The sequence below is a fragment of the Eubalaena glacialis genome, chromosome 3 (assembly GCF_028564815.1).
Source record: "Eubalaena glacialis isolate mEubGla1 chromosome 3, mEubGla1.1.hap2.+ XY, whole genome shotgun sequence".
Classification (NCBI taxonomy): Eukaryota; Metazoa; Chordata; class Mammalia; order Artiodactyla; family Balaenidae; genus Eubalaena; species Eubalaena glacialis.
This window is the reverse complement of record NC_083718.1, coordinates 128,480,552-128,502,818: the sequence shown is the minus strand read 5'-3', so window position 1 is coordinate 128,502,818 and position 22,267 is coordinate 128,480,552. Positions and strand designations below refer to the sequence as shown.

Below are 22,267 nucleotides of genomic sequence, written 5' to 3'. Positions count from 1 at the left end.
TCTACTTCTGAGCACCAAAAATGCATAGCTTCTAATGAAATGCAAGACAAATAGCCATGATAGTGGCCCCTTCCACTGTAGCGTTAGCAAGAAGAATCCCAGTGTTAAGATTTGAATCAGTGTAGCATAAACAGTCCAAAGAGACAGGCACTAGGGATAAAAGGCGTAGGTATGTGCTTCAAAGAAATACTCTCACATGTAGCACCATTCTATATAAATACGACCATTCTCAAGTGGCTTTGGAAATTTCTGGTCTCTCACTAGCCCAGAGCAGTGCAGTTAATTAGGTATATTTGGTTTTTCATTAGTAACATTTAGCCCTCGGGGTATGCCCTAGTCATAACTATAAGCCCTAGAATAATTCTGGGGTATCAGAGACGAGCTCAGCATGCTGTCTGTCCCCATGTGTATATATCATGCTGGCTTTGCTGTGAGCTTTCAGTGAGACAGCACTGTCACAGATGTGTTGATCGTACAACAAGCACTGGAAGAGAATAGCTTTGGGAGATTCATTTTCCTACTGGCTGTGATGAGGAAAGCTGTTTGTATGGTGGGAAAAAGCGCACTCGGTAAAATTAATTTGCAGGTATCATTCAATTGGGAGAGTTACCAAAATAAAAGTAGAAAAAACAAGTCAAAATGATTTTATGATGCTTTCTTGCTGTTTTCTTCCCCAAGTCTAATCCTGTCTGGTGCTTCACTGAATACTGCAACCAGACCAAAGAAGACAACTATGCTAGAAATGAGCAGAACGGATGGTTATGGTAAAATCTGGTTGGATAACAAAAGGTCGACCAAAACAACCTCAAGGGCAGCAATCTCCACAATGATTTAAATCTGTACCCTAAATTTAGCTGTGTGGATTTTATTGTTAAAGATTTCCCATAGTGACCTGATGTTCATTGCCAGATTTCAAAGAAGGATATTTTTTAGTTTTTTATGAAGGAAAATGTCAGACTTATAGGGAGACTAATGCTGTAATGAACTGCTGTATACCTCAGCTCAGATTGAATAATTATTAACTCATAGCCAATCTTGTTCTATCTAAACCCCTGTACACTTTCTCCCTCCCCAAGGACTATTTTGAAGCAAATGCCAGACATCATATTATTTTATTCATAAATATTTCAGCATGTATCTCTAAAAGATAAAGATTCTTAAAAATAAACACAATGCCATTGTCCTACAGAAAAATCAGCATACTTTCTTTTTTTTTTTTCAGCATACTTTCTTAATAACAATATATATTTAGTCTGTTTTCAAATTTCTCCAATGATCTCATTAATATTTTTAACAGTTAATTGAATTGGGATTAGTGTTAAGGTCCGTGCATGTTCAAATCAGGATTACCATAAGGGCTTTACAAATAATTGATACGTCTCCTATATTTCTCTTAACACATGGCTTCTTCTCTCCCACTCTCTCCCTTTATTATTGAAAAAAACCTAGTCATTTGTCCACAATCTAGATTGTGCTGATTGCACCCCCATGATACTTCTACTTTGGTATCTCTATATTGAGGATTTATTGGATTCAGGTCTAATTTTTAAAAAAAATTTATCAAGACTATTAGGTGATACTTCTATCAGGATGTGACTGTCAAGTTTTCTGTCTCTTTATGTTAGCATTCATTAATGATCATTGTCTAGATCGAATAGTTCATTAGAGATTACAGAATGGTGATATTTCATCATTTCTTTTTCATTTATTAACTGATATACCTTATAAAGAGAAACTTGGTCTCATTAACCGTTTGGTTACTATGAGATAGAAGATAGTACCAATTCTTTCTCTTTATTAGTTATTTTTCTTTCTTGAAATTTATTTAATTTATTTTTTTATACAGCAAGTTCTTATTAGTCATCCATTTTATACACTTCAGTGTATACATGTCAATCCCAATCTCCCAATTCATCACACCACCCCCACCCCCTGCCACTTTCCCCCCTTGGTGTCCATATGTTTGTTCTCTACATCTGTGTCTCAATTTCTGCTCTGCAAACCGGTTCATCTGTACCATTTTTCTAAATTCCACATATATGTGTTAATATACGATATTTGCTTTTCTCTTTCTGACTTACTTCACTCTGTATGACAGTCTCTAGATGCATCCACGTCTCTACAAATGACCCAACTTCGTTCCTTTTTATGGCTGAGTAATATTCCATTGTATATATGTACCACATCTTCTTTATTCATTTGTCTGTTGATGGGCATGTAGGTTGCTTCCATGACCTGGCTATTGCAATAGTGCTGCAATGAACATTGGGGTGCATGTGTCTTTTTGAATTATTGTTTACTCTGGGTATATGCCCAGTAGTGGGATTGCTGGGTCATAGGGTAGTTCTATTTTTAGTTTTTTAAGGAACCTCCATAATGTTCTGCGTAGTGGCTGTATCAATTTACAGTCCCACCAACAGTGCAGGAGGGTTCCCTTTTCTCCACACCCTCTCTAGCATTTGTTGTTTGTAGATTTTCTGATGATGCCCATTCTAACTGGTGTGAGGTGATACCTCATTGTAGTTTTGATTTGCATTTCTCTAATAATTAGTGATGTTGAGCAGCTTTTCATGTGCTGTCTTCTTTGGAGAAATGTCTATTTAGGTCTTCTGCCCATTTTTGGATTGGCTTGTTTGTTTTTTTAATATTGAGCTGCATGAGCTGTTTATATATTCTGGAGATTAATCCTTGGTCCATTGATTTGTTTGCAAATATTTTCTCCCATTTTGAGGATTGTCTTTTCATCTTGTTTATGGTTTTCTTTGCTGTGCAAAAGTTTTTATGTTTCATTAGGTCCCATTTGTTTATTTTTGTTTTTATTTCCATTACTCTAGGAGGTGGATCAAAAAAGACCTTGCTGTGATTTATGTCAAAGAGTGTTCTTCCTATGGTTTCCTCTAAGAGTTTTATAGTGTCTGGTCTCACATTTAGGTCTCTAATCCATTTTGAGTTTATTTCTGTGTATGGTGTTAGGGAGTGTTCTAATTTCATTCTTTTACATGTAGCTGTCCAGTTTTCCCAGCACCACTTATTGAAGAGGCTGTCTTTTCTCCATTGTATATCCTTGCCTCCTTTGTCATAGATTAGTTGACCATAGTTGCGTGGGTTTATCTCTGGGCTTTCTATCTTCTTCCATTGATCTACATTTCTGTTTTTGTGCCAGTACCATATTGTCTTGATTACTGTAGCTTTGTAGAATAGTCTGAAGTCAGGGAGTCTGATTCCTCCAGGTCCGTTTTGTTCCCCTCAAGACTGCTTTGGCTATTCAGGGTCTTTTGTGTCTCCATACAAATTTTAAGACTTTTTGTTCTAGTTCTGTAAAAAATGCCATTGGTAATTTGATACGGATTGCATTGAATCTGTAGATTGCTTTGCGTAGTATAGTCATTTTCACAATGTTGATTCTTCCAATCCAAGAACATGGTATATCTCTCGATCTGTTGCTATCATCTTTAATTTCTTTCATCAGTGTCTTATAGTTTTCTGCATACAGGTGTTTTGTCTCCCTAGGTAGGTTTATTCCTAGGTATTTTATTCTTTTTGTTGCAATGGTAAATGGGAGTGTTTCTTTAATTTCTCTTTCAGATTTTTCATCATTAGTGTATAGGCATGCAAGAGATTTCTGGGCATTAATTTTGTATCCTGCAACTTTACCAGATTCATTGATTAGCTCTAGTCGTTTTCTGGTGGCATCTTTAGGATTCTCTATGTATAGTATCATGTCATCTGCAAACAGTGACAGTTTTACTTCTTCTTTTCCAATTTGTATTCCTTTTATTTCTTTTTCTTCTCTGATTGCCATGGCTAGGACTTCCAAAACTATGTTGAATAATAGTGGTCAGAGTGGACATCCTTGTCTTGCTCCTGATCTTAGAGGAAATGGTTTCAGTTTTTCACCATTGAGAATGATGTTTGCTGTGGGTTTGCTGTATATAGCCTTTATGATGTTGAGGTAGGTCCCCTCTATGCCTACTTTCTGCAGGGCTTTTATCATAAATGGGTGTTGAATTTTGTCGAAAGCTTTCTCTGCATCTATTGAGATGATCATATGGTTTTTCTCCTTCAATTTGTTAATATGGTGTATCACGTTGATTGATTTGCGTATATTGAAGAATCCTTGCATTCCTGGGATAAACCCCACTTGATCATGGCGTATGATCCTTTTAATGTGCTGTTGGATTCTGTTTGCTAGTATTTTGTTGAGGATTTTTGCATCTATGTTCATCAGTGATATTGGCCTGTAGTTTTCTTTCTTTGTGACATCTTTGTCTGGTTTTGGTATCAGGGTGATGGTGGCCTCGTAGAATGAGTTTGGGAGTGTTCCTCCCTCTGAAATATTTTGGAAGAGTTTGAGAAGGATAGGTGTTAGCTCTTCTCTAAATATTTGATAGAATTCGCCTGTGAAGCCATCTGGTCCTGGGCTTTTGTTTGTTGGAAATTTTTAATCACAGTTTCAATTTCAGTGCTTGTGATTGGTCTGTTCATATTTTCTATTTCTTCCTGGTTCAGTCTCGGCATGTTGTGCATTTCTAAGAATCTGTCCATTTCTTCCAGGTTGTCCATTTTATTGGCATAGAGTTGCTTGTAGTAATCTCTCATGATCGTTTGTATTTCTGCAGTGTCAGTGGTTACTTCTCCTTTTTCATTTCTAATTCTATTGATTTGAGTCTTCTTCCTTTTTCTCTTGATGAGTCTGGCTAATGGTTTATCAATTTTGTTTATCTTCTCAAAGAACCAGCTTTTAGTTTCATTGATTTTTGCTATTGTTTCCTTCATTTCTTTTTCATTTATTTCTGATCTGATCTTTATGATTTCTTTCCTTCTGCTAGTTTTGGGGTTTTTTTGTTCTTCTTTCTCTAATTGCTTCAGGTAGCAAGGTTAGGTTGTTTATTCGAGATGTTTCCTGTTTCTTGAGGTAGGCTTGTATTGCTATAAACTTCCCTCTTAGCACTGCTTTTGCTGCGTCCCATAGGTTTTGGAGCGTCGTGTTTTCATTGTCATTTGTCTCTAGGTATTTTTTGATTTCCTCTTTGATTTCTTCAGTGATCTCTTGGCAATTTAGTAATGTATTGTTTAGCCTCCATGTGTTTGAGTTTTTTACGTTTTTTCCCCTGTAATTGACTTCTAATCTCATAGCATTGTGGTCAGAAAAGATGTTTGATATGATTTCAATTTTCTTAAATTTACTGAGCCTTGATTTGTGACCCAAGATGTGATCTATCCTTGAGAATGTTCCGTGCGCACTTGAGAAGAAAGTGTAGTCTGCTGTTTTGGATGGAATGTCCTATAAATATCAATTAAATCTATCTGGTCTACTGTGTCATTTAAAGCTTGTGTCTCCTTATTAATTTTCTGTTTGGATGATATGTCCGTTGGTGTAAGTGAGGTGTTAAAGTCTGCCACTATTATTGTGTTATTGTCAATTTCCTCTTTTATAGCTGTTAGCAGTTGCCTTATGTATTGAGGTGCTCGTATGTTGGGTGCATATATATTTATACTTGTTATATCTTCTTCTTGGATTGATCCCTTGATCATTCTGTAGTGTCCTTCCTTTTCTCTTGTAACATTCTTTATTTTAAAGTCTATTTTATCTGATATGAGTATTGCTACTCCAGCTTTCTTTTGATTTCCATTTGCAATGAATATCTTTTTCCATCCCCTCACTTTCAGTCTGTATGTGTCCCTAGGTCTGAAGTGAGTCTCTTGTAGACAGCATATATATAGGTCTTGTTTTTGTATCCATTCAGCCAGCCTGTGTCTTTTGGTTGGAGCATTTAATCCATTCACGTTTAAGGTGATTATCGATATGTATGTTCCTTTTACCATTTTCTTAATTGTTTTGGGTTTGTTTTTGTAGGTCCTTTTCTTCTGTTGTGCTTCCCACTTAGAGAAGTTCCTTTAGCATTTGTTGTAGAGCCAGTTTGGTGATGCTGAATTCTCTTAGCTTTTGCTTGTCTGTAAAGCTTTTGATTTCTCCATCAAATCTGAATGAGATTTTTGCTGGGTAGAGTAATCTTGGTTGTAGGTTCTTCCCTTTCATCACTTTAAGTATATCATGCCACTCCCTTCTGGCTTGTAGAGTTGCTGCTGAGAAATCAGCTGTTAACTTTATGGGAGTTCCCTTGTATGTTATTTGTCATTTTTCCCTTGCTGCTTTCAATAATTTTTCTTTGTCTTTAATTTTTGCCAATTTAATTACTATGTGTCTCGGCGTGTTTCTCCTTGGGTTTATCCTGTATGGGACTCGCTGTGCTTCCTGGACTTGGGTGGCTATTTCCTTTCCCATGTTAGGGAAGTTTTCGACTATAATCTCTTCAAATATTTTCTCGAGTCCTTTCTCTCTCTCTTCTCCTTCTGGGACCTCTATAATGCGAATGTTGTTGCGTTTAATGTTGTCCCAGAGGTCTCTTAGGCTGTCTTCATTTCTTTTCATTCTTTTTTCTTTATTCTGTTGCATGGCAGTGAATTCCACCATTCTGTCTTCCAGGTCACTTATCCGTTCTTCTGCCTCAGTTATTCTGCTATTGATTCCTTCTAGTGTGTTTTTCATTTCAGTTGTTGTATTGTTCATCTCTGTTTGTTTGTTCTTTAATTCTTCTAGATCTTTGTTAAACATTTCTTGCATCTTCTCGATCTTTGCCTCCATTCTTTTTCTGAGTCCTGTATCATCTTCACTATCATTATTCTGAATTCTTTTTCTGGAAGGTTGCCTCTCTCCACTTCATTTAGTTGTTTTTCTGGGGTTTTATCTTGTTTCTTCATCTGGTACATAGCCCTCTGCCTTTTCATCTTGTCTGTCTTTCTGTGAATATGGTTTTTGTTCCACAGGCTGCAGGATTGTAGTTCTTCTTGCTTCTGCTGTCTTCCTTCTGGTGGATGAGGCTATCTAAGAGGCTTGTGCAAGTTTCCTGATGGCAGGGACTGGTGGTGGGTAGAGCTGGCTGTTTTTCTGGTGGGCAGAGCTCAGTAAAACTTTAATCTGCTTGTCTGCAGATGGGTGAGGCTGGGTCCCCTCCCTGTTCATTGTTTGGCCTGAGGCAACCCAACACTGGAGCCTACCCAGGCTCTTTGGTGGGGCTAATGGCGGACTCTGGGAGTGCTCACGCCAAGGAATACTTACCAGAACCTCTGCTGCCAGTGTCCTTGTCCTTACGGTGAGACAGAGCCACCCCCAACCTCTGCAGGAGACCCTCCAACACTAGCAGGTAGGTGTGGTTCAGTCTCTATGGGGTCACTGCTCCTTCCCCTGGGTCCCGATGTGCACACTACTTTGTGTGTGCCCTCCAAGAGTGGAGTCTCTGTTTCCCCCAGTCCCGTTGAAGTCCTGCAATCAAATCCTGCTAGCCTTCAAAGTCTGATTCTCTAGGAATTCCTCCTCCTGTTGCCAGACCCCCAGGTTTGGAGGCCTGATGTGGGGCTCAGAACCGTCACTCCAGTGGGTGGACTTCTGTGGTATAAGTGTTCTCCATTTTGTGAGTCACCCACCCAGCAGTTATGGGATTTGATCTTACTGTGATTGCACCCCTCCTACCGTCTCATTATGGCCTCTCCTTTGTCTTTGGATGTGGGGTATCTTTTTTGGTGAGTTCCAGTGTCTTCCTGTCAATGATTGTTCAGCAGTTAGGTGTGATTCCAGTGTTCTCGCAAGAGGGAGTGAGAGCATGTCCTTCTACTCCACCATCTTGAACCAATCTCCTCTTTATTAGTTTTAAGGCATTCATGCCCTATCATTCTGCAAAAGTGACCAGTAAATTTATTATTTTCAGTATTTACATATTGACTTATGTACTTAAACATATTTGAAATATTTTAATTCATTCCAATTGTGTTCTTATGCTTAACTGTCCTATTTTGAGCTGTGGGAACCTCTTCAGACTGGATTTTGAGTCCTTTTGACATGTTTTTAGTAGTCTTGTAAAACAAAATCTTATAAATCTTCTTTGCTTCCTGGTATTATAGGACGTTTCAGGCTCTTCTTGTACATATCCTGATGCAGACGTGGATTCAGACTTTTTTTTTCCAAAGAACTTTTGTCTTTTTAGTATTGAAGAGAGCATAATCTTGGCACTACACATGCTCGTTACTACTGGATTGGTCTTTGTTTCGTGGTCTTTTCATTGGACAGAGCTAGTATATAAACAACATATGCTGTATATATTGTTTAAAGATAAAATCGTTTTGAGTTCAAACTGAAACTTCCAATACAAATTCAGGTCTACCAGGTTTTTATCTTACCTCATCTATCTTACATCTGTTCTTCTTTCTGCCATGCTGACAATCACAGGTCCTAGAGACACCAATGTAAATACTCATCTGCTTTATCCCACAGCATACACACAACACTTTTAGAATAATAATAACAGCACAACCAGAATATGATTACTGTAAACATTATTTTGCATCAAAGAAGGTGTTTTATGCAAGCATTCGTGTAGGTACATGCTCACAAAGTGTGTGTTGGTTATATCCTAACAAATGTTTTAAATATTTTTCTCCTAAGTAAATAGGAGGAAGTTAAGTGGTATACGTCAGTGCAGGCATGAAGGGGTGAGGAAAAAGCAATGTCCATATAATTTGACTTTTGTGTAAACTATTTTGGTTGATTTGCCTGCACTTCCTGGAGGCAAGTGCTAATTTCCGTCATCAGGTTTTTTTTTTTAACATCTTTATTGGAGTATAATTGCTTTACAATGGTGTGTTAGTTTCTGCTTTATAACAAAGTGAATCAGTTATACATATACATATGTGCCCATATCTCTTCCCTCTTGCGTCTCCCTCCCTCCCACCCTCCCTATCCCACACCTCTAGGTGGTCACAAAGCACCGAGCTGATTTCCCTGTGCTATGTGGCTGCTTCCCACTCGCTATCTATTTTACGTTTGGTAGTGTATATATATCCATGCCACTCTCTCACTTTGCCCCAGCTTACCCTTCCCCCTCCCCATATCCTCAAGTCCATTCTCTAGTAGGTCTGCATCTTTATTCCCATCTTGCTCCTAGGTTCTTCATGACCATGTTTTTTTTTTTTTTAGATTCCATATATATGTGTTAGCATACGGTATTTGTTTTTCTCTTTCTGACTTACTTCACTCTGTATGACAGTCTCTGGGTCCATCTACCTCACTACAAATAACTCAGTTTCGTTCCTTTTTATGGCTGAGTAATATTCCATTGTATATATGTGCCACATTTTCTTTATCCATTCATCTGTTGACGTCATCAGGTTTTTAATGAAGTTATGTCACCACTATGATGTATAATTTATAGAATTAAAAAAATATTGTTCCTAGTAGTTAGAGTTATTCATGATAGGAAAATGATGAAATTAAGTTCTTCAAAGAAAAATTTGCCTCTCAACTTGATTCTTCAAATTGTCAAAATCATTTAAAAAAAATATTAGCCCCTCCTCCATTCAAGGTGGGCATCTTTTCATTTTTCCAGTGGTTTTAATTTTTATCTTAAGGGATTCCTTATTGAGAAAACATGAAGTAATAAAAGAAAATGTACCCTGTTAAATTTCTTAGAATGAGTTTAGATCAACTCATATGCATATTGGAATACTTTTTCAAACCAAATGAAATTTAATTTGCTTTCTTATCAGTTACTGACTAAAATTATTTGGCTTGTCAGTTAGAAACGGTGACCTTGTGGGAAAGGCTGAGAGAACAGAGAGAGAGACTGCTTGCCCTTTCTCTGTTCATCTTTTGGGGCTCAGTTTTCTTTGGAATTCTAGGTCATTTGGGCAGTGGTCACCTTTATATTTTTACTTACCAAATATTTTTCTGGGAAACAGCTACCTTCAGCAAACCAGAAACCTTTGGAATTAAAGGTCTTGTAGTCAAAATAATCTGGACCAAAATGGATCTCTTTTCCCCCTTTGAATGATGGGTGTGCATACATTATACTAGCTTGCTGACATTTCCACATTTGCATTAATACATTTTAAGACTGAAATACCCTAGAGGTGCTGTAGGGCTGACAGTGGCATATGGTACTGCATTCAACATTTGCAGAACGTGATTATGTGCCTGGCCATGTACAGATGTAAAATGAATGTTAACTCTCTTGGAGAGGCAACAAAGCCTGTGTGAGGTGTTCTGCTTACCTATGGGCGTGTAGGCAGTTGCAGCTTGCATCCCACTTTAGAAATACATTGGCAAATGCAGGCACATTATTTAATTAAGTAATAATCCCATTAAAACTGCAAAGCTAATTCAGGGCTGATAAAGGGCCCTGAGCTCCCCTAAATAGGTCTTCATTAGCGGGCACAAATGTGGCTCTGCCTTCAGGGATGGATGAAATTAATGAAAGCTAACAGCAAATAGATCAATATTTCAAGACGTTACTGCTTCAGGTGCAGAGGATGTGAAGGGAAGGAGTTACTTTTCAGGATCATTTAGGAAACAGGGTACACAAAAGTCAGTTTCAGAAGACACTGTCAAAATGGGAAACTGATTGGTAAATATCAAGATGGCTACATGGCTAATCTTTGCCAGCATGCTCCATCCATTCCCACTCAGTCCTACAGAGAGAAAAAGAAATCAGTGATGTGTTGTTTCTCACAGCCTTGCGTTAGAGTCGGTTTTGTCATCTGGCGTGGGTTTTAAGTGCAGCCCAGGTTTCGCTGTTTTAGCTTTGGCCATTTTGAAAGTTTCTTGTGCTGCTGTGTGATCGATTTTAGGGATTAAATTGGCTCACATCCCTTAGGTTTACAAACCCTTAGTATTTCCTAGAGTGGAAAGAGGTTTCAAGCCTCCCCCCTGAGAATTTAGAAACTCTCTGAGAGTCCCCTCTGTTGGGACACAAGGCAGGCAAACTGCCTCAACAAATGCAGTACAGCGAGAGGGATGGGCAAAAGCAAAAACTGGAAGATGTGCTAGCCCGAGCGCCAGCCAAGAGGCACAGACACGTGCCTAGTTCGCCCAAAGAAGTCCTGTTACTCTACCTGGACTCCAAAAACAAAGATGTCTAGTTATTTCTAACTTGGAATAAATAGGTACTAACCTTAGGAAAACCTGGACCAAGAGAAAATAGGCAAAGTAGAAAAATTCTTGGGTTGAGAGGCAGAACCCAGTATTAAAAACAGTATTTTCTTTTTTTTTCTTTTTGAAGACAGTCTTTGCAAATATAGCATCTCAGCACTTTTTCAGAAGCAACGTTGACACATCTCTGTTAAAATGAATTAATGTTCCCACCCCAGCTGATGTATTTGGCAGGAGCAACGAGTTCACACAGCAGTCACGGGCAGACCCATAGGACTTCGGAGTCAAAAAGCATAATAAGGCATCCAGGGCTGTGTTTTCATGCTAACAAGCATTGGGAAATAGTTGACTTCCTTTTTCCCATTATTCATGATGGCATGTAGTGACCTACATTAGGCCTCCTCTGTAATACACACAGGCTGGAAATTAAAAATTCACTAAAAAGAGGGAAGAACCTATTTTAATAATGGGAAGATGGAAGGGATGTTTTTAATTTATCAATATATCAGTACTGACCTCTCTTTTGTTTAAAATTACACACATTTGCGCAAGGGCACGTGCACGCATGCACTGGATGAAACTAATTTGACAAGACAGCTTAGTTTAGGAATAAAACAAGAGAAACATCTTTAATTCAGTGACTATATTTTTAAAAGGAAGACTATTCAGACTACTGGTAGTTGTAGAAATCAAGACTTGCAACCAGTCTACTACAGAAAATGATGTTCTCCTGGGCCTTAGGATATGACTTGACAGAATGGCTAGATACATAGCAAGATTATGCTGTATAGAAAGAAGTCCCAATACACATTTATGCTAAACAGTCCCTCAATATAAAGGCTTTTGAACACTGCAAAGGGTGTGAACCTCAAAGACAAATAGACCTTAAAAGCTTCGTTAGAGTATATCTACACTTTAAACTTTATAAGGGCTTTAAGGGTCTTCTTTTCTTTTCTTTTCCTGTTTATTTATTTATTTATTTAAAGTCATGGAATTTTTATTTATTTAAGTCATGAGGTTTATCTCTTCGGTTGATTTACTTCCCTACTATAATTTGGATTTCTCCTCTCCTTTGATTTTTTTTTTTTTTCATCTCCCAACTTTAGATCAAAATCAAGGAAATTAAGAATGGTTATATACTGTCCATGAAAAATATGAAGCAGGGGCAATCTCTTTCTTTTTTTCTCAATTCTTGTATACCTTGACTCTTAAGACAGAGTTGGTTTCTTTGAGACTTTTCAACCTATACGGTATCCATCTGTACTACTAGATTTTTACTTGGTTGGACAACCATTTCAAAATATCTTGCTGAGATGCTGTAGGAACTCTACAAATGTTTGTTGAATTGAATTTTTGCTTCTTTGAAAACAAAAATAAGAGACTTCTTATTAGACGTAGTAATATTGACCTTCTAAATGGACTTCCCTCCTTAGCTTTTTTTTTTTTTTACTAAAGAATGAGTCCTCTAGATCAGTACAGTATTTTCTTTCTTTCCTTCTCCCTTCCTCGCTTCCTTCCTCCCTCTGTCTCCCTCCCTCGCTCTCTTTCTGTTTAGTACAGTACTTTTCAAACTTGAATGTGCATGCAGTCAACTGCTGATTCAGGTGATTTGGAGTGGAGCCTGAGAATTTGCATTTTGAGCAAGCTCCCAAGCCAGGCCAGTGCTTTTAATCTGCTGATGACACTTAGAACTGCACTATGTTAAATTGCTTTGAATGAAGAGACAGGACAACATTTCATTTTTCCTTGAGTCAGAGAAATACGTAAGGGAAGAATAACTCTGTCTCAAATAGCCTTGGTAATCTACTTGTAGTTGGATGCCAGTTTTGTGACTATGACCTGTTCCTGGCCATTTAAGCATGATGGCACCCTGAAGTCCTTAAGAATTTAATGAGGGTCTTATTTATCTCACCTTACTATGTTTGTTTGTCCATTTCTCTCATTAGACAACACACTTCTTAAGAACAGGGACTTTGCTTATCTCCAGTTTATTTTCAGACCTAGCACAGTGGTGGTTTACCATCAAAAGAGCAAACAAATGTGTTGTTTTCACTCTACTTCTCTCAGCTAAATGGCCCACAGATATTTCAGGTTTCCTTGAAATGACCTCAGCAATAGCTCATTTTCTTTCTTCTATCATTACCACTACTGCTGCTCTAGTTGAGGCCTTCTTTTCCTCTCATATGGGTGACTATGAATATAGCCTTGCCTCTATGCCTTTGCAGAGATTGCTCCCTCTGCCTAAATTTTACTTCCTCCCATTACCATGCACACAAATGCATCCTTTATGACCAAATTAAATGTTACCTCTTCCATGAAGCCTTTGGTAATATCTCTAATTGGAACTCATATTTCCTCCTCTGAAAATCCATAGCATTTGGACTTTTTTTTAAAATAAAAATCATCACTCTCTACCATGTATTATTATTTATGTCTAATCCTCCAGGTAGTACATAAACTCTTTAAGAGAATATCAGCTCTTATATATTTGTTTCCCCACCACCTGATACAGTGTTTGACTCTAATAGGTATTTGGTAAACATTTGATAGATGAATGAATAAATGAGTTAAGGAGTGAAAGAAATAATACCCAATAGTTTTTTTTTTAAAGTTTCCAAGTCCCTTTGCCACTTGTTGAAATACTTGTGAATTTCCAAACACTTTTCTTCAGTATGTAGGGGTCACAGTAATACCAAACGAGGCAAGTTATGAGACTGGATTTTGATAGAAAAGTTTCCACAGTTCTACTCAGACAGACCACCCCTTGCTCTATCTTACCCAAAGGCTGGCAAGTCTATTACCTTTGCCAGATATTTTGTGACTGGGCACTGGGTTTTTAATAAGTCACTGACAGAGCCATTCCTCAAATACAGGTTTGCATTTTAGTTTCACTTCAGTGGCAAAGCAGGTTCCAAGACTTCACTCACAATTCTGTTAGCTGTCAGTTGCCTGGTGAAAAAACAATTCCTGGCACCCAAGGTTGTACTCTTGGGCCTTAGGCAGAAAGGCCACAGAAGGCAGGAAACCAAAGACCCAAGTAAAGGAGAAATGATCACTATCCATCTTTATCTTCTAATTGTCTCCTAGACAATATTTTCTTCACTGATAACAAAGAAAGTGAATTGCCTTAGTGAAAATAGTTTTAAATAACTTTATGAAGAACATAAAGAAAAGGAAAAAAATAGTAGCAGTATCTTTTAACCTGCTGCATAAATGGTTGATGAAACTGTACACACACATAGAGGAAAATTAGTGAGTATTTTGGCATAATTCAGATCATGTCACTCTTCTGCTCAGAACCCTGAGGTAGTCCCCTATTTCCCTTAGAGTAAAAGCACAAGTTTTTTTGTTTTTTGTTTTTAAACATCTTTATTGGGGTATAATTACCTTACAATGGTGTGTTAGTTTCTGCTTTATAACCAAGTGACTCGGCTATACATATACATATATCCCCATATCTCCTCCCTCTTGGGTCTCCCTCCCACCCTCCCTCTCCCACCCCTCTAGGTGGTAAAGCACAAGTTTTTACAACAACCTACAATGCCTTCCAGGGTGACCTGGCCCCTTGTTTCCTCTCTGGCCTCTATTTATTAAACTTCCTTCATGCTCATTCCGCTCTAGCCACACAGTCTTCCAAGCTGCATCTCAAACACACCAGGCATGCTCCCTCCTGCAGGCCTTTATTTCAGCCCTTTTCTGGATCACCCTTTCTCTTCATATATTGCATGATCACCTCCATCATCTTCAAGCTTTTGCTCACGTCACCCACTCAGTGAGTGAGTCTACCATGATACTACTTAACATTGAAATCCCCACTCCCAATAAGCAGCATTCCCAATTCTCCTTACTTGGTTTAACTTTTCCTTTCTTTCCCCAACAGCATTGTTTACCTTCTAATATTTTATGTACTTATGGATTTTATCATTTATTGTTTTTGTCGTTCTCCCCTACTAAGATGTAAGTTTCTTAAGGGCAGGGATCATTGTCTGTTTTTGTTAGTTATATATCTCAGCACCTAGAATAGTGAATGGCATATAGTAGATACTTAATACTTGCTGAATGAATGACCAAGGGATGGAAAACCAATTAAGTAAATAAAGGATTCTGGCAAACTTGCAAAACTTGTCTCACGGGGTCTACCAAAGCAACTTAAAAGGAAGAAAATACATGTGTTCAGATATACAGTTAAGGTACAGGTTTTTTTTTTTTAATTAATTTTTTAATTGGAGTATAGTTGATTTACAATGTTGTGTTAGTTTCTGCTGTACAGCAAAGTGAGTCAGTTATACATATACATATATCCACTCTTTTTTAGATTCTATTCCCAGTTAGGTTATTACAGAGTATTGAATAGAGTTCCCTGTGCTTTACTGTAGGTTCTTACTAGTTATCTGTTTTATATATAGTGGTGTGTATTTCTCAATCCCAATCTCCCAGTTTATCCCCCCCACATTCCCCCTTGGTAACCGTAAGTTTGTTTTCTACATCAAGGTACAGGTTTAAGACAATTTGTTCTGCTGTTATTCTATAAAATGATACTAGGATGACAGTTCTCTTATTCGAAGAGTTCATCATGTCACTCAAGGAACTGGTCTGACTGATTTTTATTCTTCAGCACATGGACCAGTTGTTTAAACAAAATAGACCAAATTAGGTAATTTCTTTGGTATCCACAAAAACAGCAAAAATCTCTGACTCTTATTTGGGTTGGTAGAGCAGTAGTTCCCAAGCATGAGCCTATATCTGAATCGCCTGGAGGACTGGTTAACACACAGATTGCTAGGCCTACCCTGAGAGTTTCTGAGTTGGTGGTTCTGGGTCAAGGACCTAGAGTTTGCAGTTCTCACGACTTCCCAGGTAATTCTGTCATTGCTGGTCCTGGGACCACACTTTGAGAACCATTGTGGTACAGAAAGATTCTAAGATATCAGGAGTTATATTCAATTGTTTTGAATACATCTGGTCCTATAATCTTTATACTGTTGGCCTAGTGTTCTGTGAACATCTAAAGTTACTTTTATTATGATTATTTTTAATGGCGAGGAATTTTTTAACTTCCTGTGAAAATCCTACTGCAGCTCTGTCATTCTATTCTTCACTTTCTTACCATCTTGCTCCTCTGTAATCATGCCAGATGGTGCTACTCATTAGCTTATGAAGAAGTGATGCTTTATCATTCTAGACAGACAAATCATTCTGTTCTCTGACTCTGAGTCAAGAATCAACATTTGGGTGTATGTTCAACCTACTATTTGCTTTACAATTTTGCTCATTAGGTATTTATTACCCTGAAAATATATGAGCTAGTCATCATCCCTCTGTCATGTATTTCTCTCAAATTATATTCGTTTAAAGTTCATATTGGCACTGTTTGACAACTGCCATCATCACAGCATTACCTCCACTAACATGTAATTTCTATTTTGCCTGAATATCCATAAAATTAAGGAGCTGGATAATATTCCATTCTCTGACTCAACATGTTCCAAAGGGGTAACTGGGGCAATTGGTATTGCTGATTTGTGAAAAACAATACAACTTAAGGACAATAAGTAACATTATGATCAATGTCATCACATTCTTTTTAATTCATTGTGTGTTTTCCTTATGAAGAAATCAGAATGAGGAGCCTATATGAGTTAATGAGAAGTATAAAGAAGCAAAACAAAACTAGAAACACTTAGTAAGACACTGGAAAGGTGGATGGGGAAACTTTTCCCATGTGAAATGGAGAACTAGTTAAAACTCAAGATCTGGAAAAAAAAATAACATACTTGTGCTATTCAATTATTGGAGCAAAACCACATTTTAAAAAGTTTATAATTTTCTCTAAAAGGGTAATTAAAGTTAGTGCTACATAATTCATGCCCAGGAACCATTACAGGCATACATGTAGCAGTCTCTTGATGTGAATAGGTCATTTATTCTCCCCAAGTATGCTTCTCTACGCAGTTGCAATATTGAACATGTCAAGTTTTCTTGAACTTTTGCTGATTGGAGTGTAGGAAAAAGAGAAGGGTGTATAGTTGGAGGCTTCTGGGAGAGGTTGTCAATCTGTCTTAATTCTTCTAGTTGAGAGTAGATCTTTGACTATTAAATCCTTACCGACTAAGATGTTCATATTACACAGCATAGTTGTATCATTGTGGAGGTGCAGAAGCACTGAAGGTAAATGCAAAACAAAGAATGGTTGCTTTTTCAAGGTAACTTTTCTACTATGCATTCTGTATTTCTAATATGTTATGCAGTCCTAATCTGTCAGTCCATAACAAACACAGTTTGGTTTACTTAATTGTGTATTAAATTTTCTTCCATCAGTGGAGCAAATTTCACTTATTCTTCATGGCGACCATAGTTAATTTGTTCTTTATCATCTACTTCACTCATAATTTATAGCTCACCATCCCACCTTAATTAGGAGACAAGACTCTTCCAAAGAGTGAATCATTGACATCTCTGTCACCTGGAAAGAGTTACATAAAATATGTTAAAAACAGAAATGACTGCATAACTGGTTCATCATATTTTCCTTAGCAGGTGGATTCTTAGTGGGCCGAGAGTGTGTTTCTGGTGTTTTGGCTGCCAAGCACATTGTGGGTGTTCAATAAATATTAAATAATAAGAAGAATTTCCTAATTAAGATGAACATTTTTCTATAGTAAGCAGATGGTGCTCAGTAGGACTAGCCCATTATTTACAAGTATGACACAAGGTGCTGGCAATTGTCTAGGAAACATGGCTCCCACTTTGTATGCTGATTATATGTTAAAGCAAACTTTTGTGGCAAACAGCTTGATCAATATTAGTTAATGTTTGTGATAAAAACGGTGAATAGGGATGGACTTTGTGTGTATATGCCTGTAATTCTGCTGTTTTGATTGTTAATATTGGCTTTGACTATAAAAATGTTTCTTGCTGGTTGCTGCAAAGCAAGTTTTGGCAAATCAGTGTAGATCTGATTTTATCCCATAGGTTCGCCATTTGATTTGAATCGTCATTATTGCCTGATTTCTAAAGAGATTTTTCTTTCAAGTACTTTGAGTATCTCTTTGGGTTACTAAAACTAGATGTGAACACCTCCGTGATATTTGCAATGCTTATATTAGTAGCTAAAACCTCAGTGGAACTAACGAGAGTTAATTAGGCATTCCCAAAATACACATCATTTTATGATTTTGCAGATCACCGCGATGAAAATAACCGTCTAATTTCGTCAAGTCATGTATATTATAGAGAGGGATGATGAGAGAAGGCAATTCTCAGTTCTTCAGAGGAGTTAATTTTGTTGTCAGCACATCCACATTTCCAGAAATCACAAACCACAGGCAGAACTTTCTAGCAAAAGTGATCACATACTGTTGCCGTTTCTAACTTCTGCCTTCTATATAGTGTCTATGCAAATAGGGGCTTTCAAGGATGTAAAACTAGCAGCTTCATCTATTAGGAGCTCAGCGAGCAGCTGCCATGCTTTCTCATAAAGGATAGAAAACATCCTGTTTACTAACATACTCCCACATACACTCACACCAAGCTATTCTATTTAAGCAGAGCTTTTATTTTGGTTTGAGATAGGCAGCATGGAAGTAGAGCGTTATTCAAGTGTCTTGCAAACATTTCATTCATTCTTCGAGTACATATTCCCTGGGTGCTAACTAGGTGCCAGACATTGTCCTAGATGTGGAGAATCCACTGGTGTTTGAAACATGTTCTCTAGTTTTATTGGGAACTCATCAGAGGCTCTGGCATGTGTTGGCATGTTCTTTGCACTGGGTCTCACCCCCTTATTTTTAATATTTATAAATCATGCTCATCAGGCTGTCAGTAGGTAGGAAATGAAAGCAGCTGAGAAACCCTGCCAAGACGGAACAAATCCCAGAGTGAACTAAAAAATATGTTGACCACAGGGATGTGCGGCAAACCAAGATGTGTTCCTGAAGTGGCAAAAAATAAGTATGGTACAAAAGTCCAGGCTTTACCTCATTGTCAGATAATCAGGGGGCTAGAGATTTCACCTGTGCCCTCTACAATCCCTGTTAAGGAGTCATGATCATGTGCTTTTCTATAAGCCTGGAGTCTGCCCAAAACATGAGCTCATAAATATGTTAGCTTAAGTAAGGCTTATGGTAATATAAAAGATGAATTATCTTCCTGTTTTGAAAAGCATGTATTCTATAACTCAATATGTCTGGAGTCCTCCCAGAGACCTGTATGATTTTTCACCTTCAATTCCTTTAGATCTTTTATTTATTTATTTATTTATTTTATTTTATTTATTTTTGGTTGCGTTGGGTCTTTGTTGCTCTGCCCGGGCTTTCTCTAGCTGCGGCGAGCAGGGGCTGCTCTTTGTTGCGGTGCACGGGCTTCTCCTTGCGGTGGCTTCTCTTGTTGTGGAGCACGGGCTCTAGGCGCAGGGGCTTCAGTAGATGTGGCATGCGGGCTCAGTAGTTGTGGCTCACGGGCCCTAGAGCGCAGGCTCAGTAGTTGTGGCGCATGGGCTTAGATGCCCCGCGGCATGTGGTATCTTCCCGGACCAGGGCTCGAACCTGTGTCCCCTGCATTGGCAGGCGGATTCTCAACTACTGCGCCACCAGGGAAGCCCCAATTCCTTTAGGTCTTGATTCAAATGTCGCCTTATCAGAGAGCCCTTCTTTGACAACACCCTCCATCTGACGCCCCACCACAACCTGCCTACCAAACTCTATTGTCCTTTATGTCACACTTATCATGGCCTGAGACATTATCTTTTTGCTCTTGTTCTTCTCCCCCCGCCCCACACTAGACTGTAAGCACCATGAGAGTAGGACTTTGTTTTACCCAGTGCTGTACCTCTGCCCCCTCGAATAGCACCTGGCATATAGGAGATGCTCATTACGCAGTTATTGAGTGGATAAAGTGAGTCTGTTTGGAATTGTTAGTTCCTTAATTTAAGAAGCAACATTAGTCAAGAACTCCTAGGGTTGGACGGGAACTTAGAAATGTCTATCCCACTGCATCCCAACATTTATGCAATTTTACCCCTGTGGGCTTTATGCTTTGAAAGATGTGATCTACAAAAAGGACACAGTTCAGTAGTATTTATTTCTCCACTTTTATAAATCTGAGACAAATACAACTGCCATTAAAAATTCTGATAACCAGAGGTGATACAGTTTCAGCTGAAAAGCAAAAAAGTGGATGTGTCAATAATACTTTGTGTTGGATAAATAAATGACTCCTACATGACTTTTTGAAATTTTATACATAGTTCGAGAATTTCTATTGCCAACTTCATGGTACCCTTGTCCAGAGATTTCAGTAAGGAAACTCCAAAATGAGCCCAACACACACATCTCATGGGTGAGGAAACCTGAGACCAGGATAGTTTTAGTGACTTTCTCAAGGTTGCACCTCTTATTGTAGTGAAGCTTCGATCACAGGGTCTTCTGAATCCTAGACCAGTGCTGTGTTTACTGGTTCACATATATACTCTATGGAGCACCTGTTTCAGAATCTTCTGGAAAGGGCTGACAAAAACATAGCCTGTTAGCCCTGTAGATTCATAATCTCTGGGAATAGAACCTGGGGCTCTGCATTTTAATCAGTTCCCCAGGTGTGTCTTATGCATAGAAATGTTTAAGAACCAGGGACCTATTATGTGCCAGGATTCTTGATTCTCCTCCATTTGAATGGAAAAAAGAAACCAATCAAATCTTATCACCAAACTATACGGATACATATTTATTGAACACTTTAACCAACAGCTTTACTCAGGGAGGGACACAGGACCATGTTAAAATCTGTTTAGTTTTACCATCAAGTAGATTATATAAGCTATGAGGTACTTTGAAATGTGGGGCTTAAATCTAACTAGTTCATTAATTTCTTCCACAAACCTTGTAGAGTCCAAGGTGCCAGGGAGTCACAGATAATTGGGACAGCCCCAGTGTAGTTGGGGGAGACATATATGGTTTCACAGGGCTACAGGGAAGCCCTGAAGAGCTTGATGATTCCATACAAGGCCTCAAGAACAAGTCACACACCAGCTAAGGCCAAGTGGTTAGCAGACTACGTTTTTAAATCTCTTTGCAAACTGCTAGGTATCTCTCCAAGTCCCCCAGATAGTCTCAATCTTCACAAAAAGAATAATGAGTGAGTTCTCAGAGGCAGGGGTTAGAAGCAAAAAGTTTATTAGATGCTATTATTATTGTTGTTATTATTACTAGTTTTCAGGACCCACAATTACTGTTGCCATAATCACTGCCCAGTCACATTGCCCTTGGCCTTTGTTCCAGTAACTGTCCCCCACTCTTCATCATCTTTGGGGGTGGATCATACAGTGCATCAACATTTTACTTCTTGACATACAACCCCGAGATTGAACAATTCAAAAAGTTTCTCAAAATGGCTTTGTGGGATATTAATTTAATTCTCTGAACGGTGAAAACTGTTTAAAACATTTTTCAAAGGTTAGGCTATTGAATATTTCATACCATGGAAACTGTCTTAGGAGAGGGTTGGAGAATTAAGACACCAAAAATTGAAGGAAATATACTTGAGGAAACCTTATGAACTAGAACTTCTTATAAGAATATTAATATATTATTTTTCTCCATCTTGAAATTTCCTCAGGCGTGTATTGAATGAGCTGACTTCATGGCTGTAGTTTTGTTGTTCTTTCTGTGTTACTTCGCAATTCACCCTGTAGCCATCATATTGATTTCAACACTGTGGTCTTCACTATAGGAAAATGAAGGCATTAATAACTTGGTCTCTATGGACAGATTGTAATAGAAAACCTTATAAGTAATTGCCCACTAATGGGAAAATTGAAAATATGCACTGTACTATAGTTGTCATAATGTAATCATTAAAATTATAATTATGTGACAATGAAATAACTCATTTTGCATTAGTTTATCTTTACATAATGTTAATAGCTAATGAAAGTGTGACAATTACATCTAATTAAGTTTAACAACATTTATGTACTTCTTGTAAATGGACTACATTTTGCTTGAAACAGTGTATGTGGAGGCATTAGCAAAACCAAGGTCCATCTCTATTATGAGTTTTGAAATGCAACCATCAGTCCAAGCAGAAACCGTAACTTAATGCCTTTTTGTTAAATGAACTACAAATGTGAGCTCTTACTAAAGGTAGCTTTATAAAAAAAGTTTCTTGGATTATGTCATTGATACAGTTAAAATACCCATTAGCCCTTCCCCTCCCACAAATGTGTGTGTGTGTCTGCCTGTGTTTGACTCATCTGTGTTTTGTCTATAACTATAGACTAATTTTACTAGATTT

The 22,267-nt window shown here is 38.0% G+C and overlaps 1 protein-coding gene across 4 annotated transcripts in view; it reads left to right on the top strand.

Annotated features, from left to right (window-relative positions):
* The window catches only part of ST6GALNAC3 (ST6 N-acetylgalactosaminide alpha-2,6-sialyltransferase 3), a 544,206-nt gene that overhangs the window by 330,638 nt on the left and 191,301 nt on the right, over positions 1–22,267 (top strand). The window contains exon 4 of one of the 4 annotated variants that reach the window (XM_061184014.1): positions 679–919. The exons of the other annotated variants lie outside the window; for them this stretch is intronic. Coding sequence (XP_061039997.1) covers positions 679–835 — 157 coding nt within the window. The 3' untranslated portion in view covers positions 836–919. Of the gene's footprint in view, positions 1–678; positions 920–22,267 lie in introns of those variants that run through there. 4 annotated transcript variants of the gene reach the window in all.